The sequence below is a fragment of the Bidens hawaiensis genome, unplaced genomic scaffold (assembly GCF_021521415.1).
Source record: "Bidens hawaiensis isolate Kalapana, Puna unplaced genomic scaffold, B.hawaiensis_p1.1 tig00033181_1, whole genome shotgun sequence".
Taxonomy (NCBI): Eukaryota; Viridiplantae; Streptophyta; class Magnoliopsida; order Asterales; family Asteraceae; genus Bidens; species Bidens hawaiensis.
The window spans coordinates 198,019-209,499 of record NW_027495681.1 but is presented as its reverse complement, the minus strand read 5'-3'; the positions used below and the strand labels follow the sequence as shown (position 1 = coordinate 209,499).

At 35.8% G+C, this 11,481-nt stretch overlaps 1 protein-coding gene across 1 annotated transcript; it reads left to right on the top strand.

The window, feature by feature from the left end:
* The first annotated feature begins 9,978 nt into the window (after window positions 1–9,978).
* LOC143584575 (uncharacterized) lies at window positions 9,979–10,293 on the top strand. Its single transcript, XM_077066598.1, has one exon. The coding sequence runs from the start codon at window positions 9,979–9,981 to the stop codon at window positions 10,291–10,293; it is 315 nt and encodes a 104-aa protein (XP_076922713.1).
* The last annotated feature ends 1,188 nt before the right edge of the window (window positions 10,294–11,481 follow it).

The following is an 11,481-nucleotide window of genomic DNA, read 5'->3' as shown; positions in this document are numbered from 1 at the left end:
TGAAGACACTGATGTTATACCGAAAACCCTTGTTTAGAGGCCGAGAACTGCCAAAATCACCCGAGAACTGAATTATGGAATAAGATTAGCAGCCAACTGAATTCCGTGAATTACGGGATTCAAATTTGTTTCCAGATTAGCCAAATCTCTATCCAAAATAAAACTCTTTTCTTCTCTGATTGATGAACTCACCGGAGAATCACCAAACACCACCAAATGAATAACTCTTGAATCCGTTGATATCACAATAACGAGCCTGAATAGGTCTAAGGTTCTGATGCCAATTGTAAGTCCCGTGGAGGATCTTTCAATATGATATCAACTGATCTTAACGTTGGTGCGAAAATCCAACACAAGATGATACAAGAGTAATTATAAAGAACACAAAGGATTGCTTCAAAACACACGTTATGATTAACGTCGGGTGCTTAAGCACAATGTTTACAATACTCGTCTAATGTATGTGTGATACTAGACGGCCAAAATCACATATACGTCAACCCCCTAAACCATATACAAGATATCTATAAATAGGGTAGCCAACATACCAGACCAACAAATGCCCAAAGCCCACCGAGAACTATAAGGTTCTCGGCTTACATAACACACCTAACCTAAGTCCAAAAATACAAGCATAAACCACAAAATATAGCCCAACAAATCCGACTCAACACAATTCATTGCCCAAGCGAGGCAGTATATTTGGGATGATCCAGATTTGGTTAAATTAGGACCCAATCAAATGATTCGATGGTATATCCCGGATAATGAAGTTCAAGATGTGTTAGCTCATGCTCAGTCATATGCATGTGGAGGCCACTTTAGTGGGAAGAAAATTGAACATCGGGTTTTATCTTGTGGTTTCTTTTCGCCTAGTATTTTTAAAGATGCACACGAATTTGCAAAGAACTATGTGCAGTGTCAACAACTAGTTATGACGAGATGAATTACCCATGCAACCGATCCTTGTCGTCGATATCTTCGACGTGTGGGGAATCAATTTCATGGGACCATTCCCGAATTCAAATGGGAAGAGTTATGCCTTAGCAGCCATTGATTATGTGTCCAAATGGATATAAGAAATAGCCACTAAAATAAATGACCATTCTGTTGTTTGTAATTTTGTTCAAACTAATATCTTTACAAGGTTTGGTATCCCTCATGTGATCATAAGTTGTAGGAGGAACGTTCGTGTTGTGAACAAGACGTAGATCAACATCTATAATCAACGTGAAGGTGCGGAATCCCTAAACATGATCGAAAACAACAAGGTTTCTCATTATCTTCTCTCTATTTCTCATATATATCAAGGTTTACAACAAGATATAACAAATATCAGTATATATACGTTATGGACCAAAGAGTTATGAAAACATATGTCAAAATCACTATTTATAGGATGATAAGAGCATTTTTGGCGCATATGTTTTCATCCGGTGCATATGTTTGGTCAACGCATAAGTCTGGTCAACGCATATGTTGGGTCAACGCATATGTTATGCCCTAGACTAAACAGAAAATTGTTTTGGGCATAACTTCTTCGTTATAGCTCTGTTTTATGTGCCGTTTTAGCCCACGCGCTCGTATTCAAATTTCAATCATTACATATAATAATATCTTCAATTTTACTCCATCTAAAATGATCAACCTTTTAGCTCTTTTAAAGCTCTGCTTACTTCATTTAACAAAGACAAAAGCGATAGACGTATGCACTAACAAACTCCCCCCTCGGATAGAGTCTTTCCATTCAAATTAAGTGCCTTAACATTTTAGCTCCGGGTATTGCTTGTCTTGTCAACACATCTATTTCAAATTTTCAATTCCTTCCTTAAGTGCAAAGAACATTTGAAATCAAGCTTCAAACACTTGTTTAAACATTATCGTCTCTATTTGTATAGTCCTTGACAGTTTCCAGAACTGAATCTTCAATGATTCTCCCCCTCAATTCTTGATCATCTAATAGCCTCCACCTCAAGCTTCATGTCTTAATGAGACATGTTACTCATGATACTTGTAAGTTGAAAATCTTAATTAACAATGTAAGCATACTTCAAATACTTGTAAAGATTTTTCAACCGTTTGACAATTTACCACCACGAACATCAAGAAAATGTTGTTTATCAAGTCCAAATTATTGATCTTGAAAAACACAGACATTTAAGTATTTTTCCAATTGATTTTATAAAATTTTGTATTCCAACATCAACAGTCGAAAATAAAATGGAAAATATATAATCTTTTTGGTTTTTAATGAAAAGCAATAAAGACAGTAAACAAATGAACTTCAAAGCCATTTAAAAGCATGTAAACAATTACATATTTTTGTGAGTTTAAGCAGGGAATCATATTGACCAAATTGCCCTTCCATCACAATTTTATTTTCAACATTTATTATGACTGGTGTTAAGTCAGTCATTGGTATTGTTGTCCACTTAAACCTTTCAAACAAATGATTAAGGAATTTCTGCGATACATTTAATTGGTCCAATTAAGTACGAATCTTTTGTGTACCCTACCCATCAGACATAATTTGTATATCTTTATATAGTGAATTTTTCACATATATAGTTTTTCACTATTTACTCAAAATCGATTAGTTGTGACTCATGCAAAAATAATAAAACAAAACAACTCAAAACGTTAAAATTTTCCCTTAAGATCGGTATTACTACACACAGATAAGGTTCCATCTTAACAAAAATAAAAAGATAAAATAAGTTGAAGTTTTATAAGGATTTAACAATGAAGTCTGATAATACCATATTATCGCGCTGAGAAAGTCCAAAGCTTTATACGAAACACCAAGAAAATAAAGCAGAATATCCAAATCTTAACCTTCAGGTCGGATAATCTTATCGCGCAGGAGAAGATCCAAGATTTGAATAAAAATAAAGAAAAAACCGAATTGAATTTCTTTACAAAATAAAAAGAAAAATAAGCTGAATTTCTTTGCAAAATGAACACATACACTCACAGCAATCTTTAAACTTTCATTTTCTTAAAGCAGATAATAACTAAGCTTCAAGATGTTAATACACTAGATTCGGCTGTATTTAGGTTTATATCACTTAATTTTCCTTACTTGTTTGTTTTAAAGGCCTACCAATGCACTAATAAATTTAAGCATACAGCCTTTTACGCCTACTTTTTACTGGATTTGGGACTAGATGATCAATGTACTATCATCTTTCCTTTTTGCTTCAAAAACTCATGATCCTTTTTTTTAATAAATGTTTTTGAATTTTCTCAAAATTTTTACTCCCCCTAAAATCAAAAACCATATCAAAAATAAACTTGGCTGTTTGATGTGGTTTACAGATATTTTTAGATCACTTTTAGTTAATCACAATGGCAGCCTCATTAACAAGAATAAATAGTTAAGCATTCCAAAATGGACATGAAAAGCAAACCGTAATGAGCTCCATCTTTCCTGATTTCCTGTGTTTGCCCCGCCCTCCATTGATTTGGCAATGTTTAGCACAACCATGCTCCAATGATAGACATTATGACTTATGGGAGCCCTTGCACACACCGATTAAGAAAACAGAGAAATATAAGCCCGCTTCGTCTTGGACCTCATGACATTTTCAAAATTCTCAACATTTTTAGAAATTTCAGAAAAATTTGTTACAACAGAATGCTTGGTGTGTGAACACTTAGAATTAACATTTAAAACATGTAACACCCGTAAATTTCATTAATCGGCTCGATCGTTTATAAATGTTCGTTTAAAAGCCGGGGTTTCATCTTTCAATGTTGAGCCTTGTAATACGTTTCAAAAGTCCGTTTATCCATCCTTTTGCTCGAAACATCGTCTCTTATAACTTAAAGCGTTAGATTAGAATGTAGCACCAGACATTTTCATTTAAACGACATGCACGTTGTAGAGTTTGTATGTTTATCGGGTCTGATCCGGCATTCTTCGGGGACCTCCTTATCATCCTCCTAAGTTAAATTATTTAACCTTTCATCCAATTTATCACGTTCTTTAAGTTAAAGGGGCCTAAGTGTAACATTATTATAATAAACCCTAACCTCCTTCCTTCTCCCTCCTCACTATCGATCGGCAGCAGCTCCAAGCCGCCCACCTCGATTTTCATGCAGCTCCGGCCATGTCCAGCCATCCCGAGTCTAATCCAAGGTCGGTTTTATGATTCCCCATGTCTTTTACACCTTAATTGATCATATTAACGCGTTTATTGCTCGTTAAGGTTGAGTTTTGATGATAACAGTTTACTGACAGATTCGTATACGTTTATTGTAGGGTCTGTAACACGATGATAATCCACTGTTTTTTTATCAATTCTTGATTCCATGATGTTCTACTTTGAGTCTAGTTTCCAGAAAGGTATAATACGTAATTTTTGTACGAGATTTGAATGGTGTCGTACTGCGAGTTACCGACCCATTTGACTCGTGTAGCGTCGTGTGGACTTGTTGGCTGTGATTTTATCATGTTGGGTCCACACGGGGCTGAGTTGAATGTTAATGGCCTAACGACTCTTAACGCGCGTATCAGTATCACCTAGTGCTTCCGGGGGTAATTTGGGAAGTCTTTATTCGCGGGAGTACCTAAGGGTCGATTTGGTGAATGTGAGACCTCGGGGGCTGTTGTGAGTATGTTTGATGAGGTCGAGGGTTTAGGTAACTCGAACCATGTTAGAACGTGGTGAATCCGAGGTGTTTGAGTTTTGGGATTTCTTAGGGAGTCATCTTGATGTCATTAGTATTGATTGAATGTAAACCGACAGGTGTTTGAGTTTTGGGATTTCTTAGGGAGTCTCTAGCTCGTGATAAATCCGCGTCTTGTATCAGGTGAGTTCGTGATGCCCTTTTTACTCTTTTTACGTTTTGGGCTAGCATACACACCGAAATCCAATTTTATACGATTTTACCCGTTACAACTATTTGAATGGTACTACATGGTCTCACTCGTGATTGTGCATTTTGAAAGTTATATTTGAATTATTTTATAAGTTTAAGATATTTTAGACTCGTTTATGGTCTTGTATCCTTTAAGGTGACATACATTATTAATGGTCTAGACTCGAGGATGTTAATAGACTTGGTAGTAATTGAATATGAGTAGACCTATTTACTTAGTTCCCGTATGGGATGATATATATATATATAGATATATATATATATGTATGTATGGAGGTATGTATGTATGTATGGTTATGTGTTAGCTTATAGCCTATGGTTGTGTGATGATATTTAGTTCCTCGTAACTAAGAATAATGTGAGTAGGCTTATTGATGTGTGTGTGCATGGTGATTCACGGCCGGGTCAAATATATTACTCGGGTTGTACTCATGGTGGAGAGGCCCGTGTGACGTGATCATCATTTTGGCGGGTCAAATATATTACTCAGGTTTTAAAATCTCGTGGTGGAAAGGCCCGTTGAATGTTGAGCCGCGATCGGGTCAAATATATTACTCGGGTTGTACCCGTGGTGGAGAGGCCCGTATCACGTGCTTAGATGTGTGAGCCGAGATCGGGTCAAATATATTACTCGAGTTGTACCCGTGGTGGAGAGGCCTGTATCACGTGCTTGGATGTGTAATCTATGACCGAGTCAAATATATTACTCAGGTTTGACCCGTGGTGGGGAGGCTTGTGTCACATGATTAGGTCTTACCGCGTCCGGGTCAAATATATTAGTCGAGTCTTGACTCGTGGTGGAGAGGCCCGTGTACGTGTGTTCGACGATGAATGTATTATTTGGTGAATTATATTAATTATTTTATTATTATCCCCTCTATTGTTTAGAATTATAAGTTTTGAAATAAAGTATGAAATATTGTTTATGAAAACCTGAACTCACTCAGCTTTAGCTGACTTTGTGTGTATGTTAGTTTGACTTTCAGGTTAAGGATTGGCGGTTACCGCTTGGACGTGCTGGAGACTACTCGGAAGGTTGAAGGCATTTCTGGTCAAGGATTTCAAATAAAACGGATATTTTATTTACATTCGATTTTGGACACTTGTACCCGTCTTTGGGACTTTTAATACTTAAACTTTTTCCGCCGTTATTCACTCTGAACAAGGAATTGTTTGGTTTTAAATTTTTGTGAAATTGTGGATGTGATTACCAACTGTAGGATTCCCGAGATTCGGGGTCTTACAAAACATTTGAATTTTCTGAAGTTTTGGATTTTACAAATATGACAATGTTATCCGAACTTTTAGAACAAGACTCTTTCTTAACAAAATTTTATTTGGATTTGATATTTGAGTCCTTTTTCTTGATGATCTAACGATATAACTTTGATTTGGATCTTTTCACATAAAATTTCAAACTTTCAAACCTTTTTGCATCACACTCTTTCAAATCAACAACCTCAACAACTTTAGGTTTGACGTTTAAATTCAAATTTGATTTGGCAGTTGAGCTCATATTTTTAGATTTTGAAGTTTGAAATTCTTGTTTTTCTGTTTTAAGAAAATCTTGGTTGACTTTAGATGTATCAACATCTGATTTTTGAACATAAGCGAACTTAGAACTCTTCTTATAACAAGGAGATTCCTCAGTTTGATTACGTTTGAATTTTTGAACAAAGAAATCCTTATTCGATTGATTTTGATACTGGATTTCTTTCTCACTCTTAGATGTCGTTCCATGTACGAATTCAACCTTATTAACAAATTTTTTGTGGTTACCATGATCATGCGTATAACAACTAGGACACATAAAGAACAAATGTCCCACTTTGTTATAGTTAAAACATCTTCTCCGATCAACAAACTTTCTAACCAGAGGTTCTTGAACACAATCACGCCCCATTTTTTTATTTTCAGATTTTAGAGACTCAGAGGAAATTGGGGTTGGAACTTGCTTATACCCCAAACCATGATCATTATAACCATAGACAACTTACCCAGATATTTCATCTTTATCTGTTGGTTTAGGGAAAATATTGTCTAGGAGGTGAGATGCTGCTTTGAAACTGTTAAGCTTCAAATCAACCTTCTCATTAACAATTTGTTTTAACTTTTAACATCAAAATTGTTTTCTCATTTTGATCAATCTTTTCCCCCAATGCCTTTTCACATGTTTGAAGCTTAGCGTAAGCTTCTTTAATACATTTAAGCTCATTTAGTAAAGAGTCGTTGTGAGTTTTTAACAATTTATTCTCCACATCTTTTTCTAAACATTCTTTACGAAGTAACTCACATTTTTCACATGACTTTACGTTATGAATGTTTAACGACTCATGATAAGACTCTGATTTGATTTTAACATGATGAGAAGAAGGTTTAGAATGTACCTCGAATACTCAACCTCTTCGACTTTTATAGTCGGGATGTTTGAACTTTCTGTTTTAACTTGATTAAGAACAGGTTCAATTCCCTTAGCTCCAACAACAGCTTCCTCAGCTTCATCCTCAACCTTAATTTCCCTCAATTCCAACTTCAGAGGATCACAAGTAGACTGACACCATGATTCCAAAACCAATTCTTCGTCAAATTCTGAATCACCATCATTATCAAACTTAGGAGTGTTCTCAAATTCTAGCAGTGCTATTTCTTTAGACTTGACAATCTTTTCAGCAAGTTTATCAATCATTTCAAACTTTTCAGACTGGTCAATTTGAACTTCAATCTCATCATCCACCTTCACAACCTTCCTAGAATCTTCAATTACTTTATGCATCGTTAGCTTCTCGATGAATCGGGAGAGATTGCGACTACTGTATGTGTTGGGGTCTGATAGTATTGACAAAATGTTTATACCCAAATCTTCAGGTGAAGTTTCAACAAGTGTATCGGACAACTTGTCAATCCCGATATGTTTCATTTCGCTCACAAGCTTGTAATATCTTTCGATTAAATTATCAAACGATTCTCCAGTCATCATCTCAAAATCAACAAATTCTTTCTTCAAAACGTTTCTTCTCGATTTAACTTCAACTTTAAACAACTCGAAAATTCCATTTCGAAAATTTGCAAGTTTTTTTAATTTGAATTCAACAAATTTCAGCAACTTTTTGACTTCTTTGGGCTCGTTTATTAGCAAAACAGCAAATTTTAGCAACCTTTTGGCTCGTTTATCAGCAAAACAGCAAATTTTAGCAACTTTCTGACTTGTTTTAACCAGTTTTTCAGAAAATCAGCAACAAAATTAGCACATTTCAGCAATTTCAGCACATTCAACTCGTTTAATCAACAAATCAGCAAGTTTCAGCAACGAATCAGCAATTTCAGTACGTTTTTTACACTTTTCAGCACGTTTTTGGAAATTTTAATTGCACATCAACAACGTTTTGGTTCGTTTCAGCCTGTTTTCGGACTTAAACAGTTCGTTTCAGCAATTTCAGCGCGAAAACAGCACATTTCAGCAAATATCAGCTCAATGTAACCAGTTTTTCAGAAAATCAGCAACAAAATCAGCACGTTTCAGCAGTTTGCAACTCGTTTCCGCAGCTTTTAATGCAAAAACAGCAGCTTTCTGCTCGTTTTCAGCAATTTCAGCACGTTTCAGCGTGTTTAAACAGGAAACAGTACGTTAAACAGCACGTTTAAGTATGTTTTCAGCAATTTCAACACCAAAATCCGCACGTTTCAGCTCCGAATCAGTAGTATCAGCTCGTTTAAACACCAAAGAGCAGCAAATTTCAGTTATACTTGTTGGAAATCACCAAAATCTAATCGGATATTTCTGTTATGGGCAGTTATGATAGGAAACCTTTGTTTAAACTTGCCGGAAAATTCTGTTTTCGCCAGAACTTCGCCGGAAAAAAACAGTTAGGACGCCGGAAAAGTAGTTACACCACCGTGAAAACGGTTATTAAGACCGGAAAACACAAAAGTCTCACCGGAGATCAAATTAAACACATAATTGGATTCGAAATCACTGGTAGATGAATCCTAAGCAGTTCTAAGCGTAAAACATCAACCGATTTCTATCCGAATCAATCAAAACTCCACATGAAGAACACGAACATTTCGGAATTGAAATCGAACACTTTAGAAGTAACGATTAAACATGAGATCAGTGAGTAGACATAAAATGGAGCACCGAAAGACCATGAGCTTTTTGTTATGCTTTGACTTTAACGAATTTGAAACGAACTTTTTAACAATTTGAGAAATAGATCGAATCTTGACGTGAAACAAGTTTATCTTGTTATTTTCTTCCGATATCGAGCACCAAAGCTTTGATACCACTTGTAGGAACGTGTTCGTTTCGTGAACAAGACGTAGATCGATATTTATAATCAACGTGAAGGTGCGGAATCCCTAAACGTGATCGAAAACAACAAGGGTTCTCATTATCTTCTCTCTATTTCTCATATATATCAAGGTTTACAACTAGATATGATACATATCCGTACATATACGTTCTGGACCAAAGAGTTACGAAAACACATGTCAAAATCACTATTTATAGGCTGATAAGAACATTTCTGGCGCATATGTTTTCATCTGGCGCATATGCCTGGTCAACACATTAGTCGGGTCAATGTATAAGTCTGGTCAACGCATATGTTTGGTCAACGTATATGTTATGCCCCAGACTAAACAGAAAACCGTTTTGGGCATAACTTCTTCATTATAGCTCCGTTTTACGTGTCATTTTCGCCCACGCGCTCGTATTCAAATCTCTATCTCTCCAAATAATAATATATTCATTTAAAGCTCCGCTCACTTCATTTGACAAAGACGAAAGCGATAGACGTATGCATTAACATAAGTAATGGAGGATCTCACTTTAAAAACTTTAATTTGGAAAATTACTTAAACGTTATGGCGTTAACCATAGGATTGCAACCCCATATCACCCGCAAACGAGCGGTCAAGTGGAGGTTTCCAATAGACAAGTAAAAGAAATTTTACAAAAAATTGTAAAGGCCTGACCGTAAGGATTGGTGTTTGCGATTAGACGAAGCTTTATGGGCCTACAGAACCGCTTATAAAACTCCTATTGGAACCACTCCATATCGTTTAGTTTACGGGAAGGGATGTCATTTGCCTATGGGACTCGCCCATCGTGCATATTGGGCCGTTAAGAAAGTTAATCTTAAATATGACAATACAAGCAAAGAAAGGAAGTTAAATCTAAACGAGCTAGAAGAAATAAGAAATGAGGCATTTGAAACTTCTGCAGCTTACAAGGCAAAGATGAAAGAAGTTCATGATGCAATGATTCGGAAGAAAACCTTTGAAGTTGGTCAAAGGGCATGGCTTTATAGTTCCCGAGCCACGTTCTTTCCCGGGAAGTTCAAAAGCAAGTGGATGGGACCGTGTGTTATATTACGAGTCGGAAACTATGGAGAGGTGGAAATCTAAAAGTTCAAAGATAAGACGAGACAAGTGGTAAACGGTTATCGATTAAAACCGTTTCTTGAATCCGGAGACATTAACGCAAAGCAAATGGAGGTGGTGAGTTTTTTGGTAGACATGCCAACATATGAGGCCGCCTGAGGGTCTGGTAACATCGGGTGGGGAGCAAACCACCCGTATTGTACTCTTGTCTATTATTATTATTATTTTTATTTTTCATTTTAGTTTCACAAAAAAAAATTACTTAATTTTAATAAGCAAGTCGGGGTACGGTTAGAAAAAGTGCACTTCCTAGAATATCGAAGACAATGTCAAATTTTAAGTTGGGGAAGGGACTCGTTAAACGCGTTAAAACGAAAAGTTAAAATAAAAAAAATGGATGAATAAATAATTATGTAAATAAATACAAAATCAAAAAAATCAAAAAAATTAACGAAAGAGAATTATTATTAATGTTGTTGTTGTTGTTGAAACTATCTAAGGAAAAAAACTTCTTTTGTTATTACCAATATTTTTTTTTTCTTCTTCATGTAAAAATCAAAAGGAAAGAAAGAAAGAAATGAGATTTATATATATTGTGTGGTTTTTGTCGTTTTCTAAAAAAAATAAATAAAAATTGAGAAACAACTCAAAAGTCTAACCAACCCACTCATGACTTTTTGCATGTTCAAACAAAAAAAAGAAGAAAAGAAGTAGCAGCAGACCCTACGTGCATTATTCATTGTTTGGATACAACATATGGCTAAAACTTAACCGTAGGGTACAATATATATACCGTATCCTACGGTATCCTGCGTGTTAACCCAGCAGACCCTACGCCCACTTTTCGCTGTTCCGTTACAGCCTACGGCAGCTGTCGAGTCGGACCAAACCACCCATTTCAAGTCAAATAAAACCCGACCCGATTTCTAATAAAACTAAACTCAGCCAATGGATCAAATTAAATCACAACTTAAACTACAAAAACATAAACAAAACTTTATGTTCTTCATCTGCATTTTAAAGCCCTAATCCCCAAATCTTTAACTCTCTCAAATCTTCACCAAAACTAAGGATTCTAAGGTCCAATTTGAGTGTTTTTTCGAGAGGATTATAACCATTGTGTCTATTTCTCAAGATTCTCCACGAATTTTTGAGTACTTTGGCACTTTTTGTTTTGATTGTTTTTTCCAAGTTTTGGTTCAGGTTTGCATC

What these genes read in the sequence shown, in the direction of transcription:
- LOC143584575 (XM_077066598.1), top strand. Translation starts at nt 9,979, where the DNA reads ATGGGACTCGCCCATCGTGCATATTGGGCCGTTAAGAAAGTTAATCTT.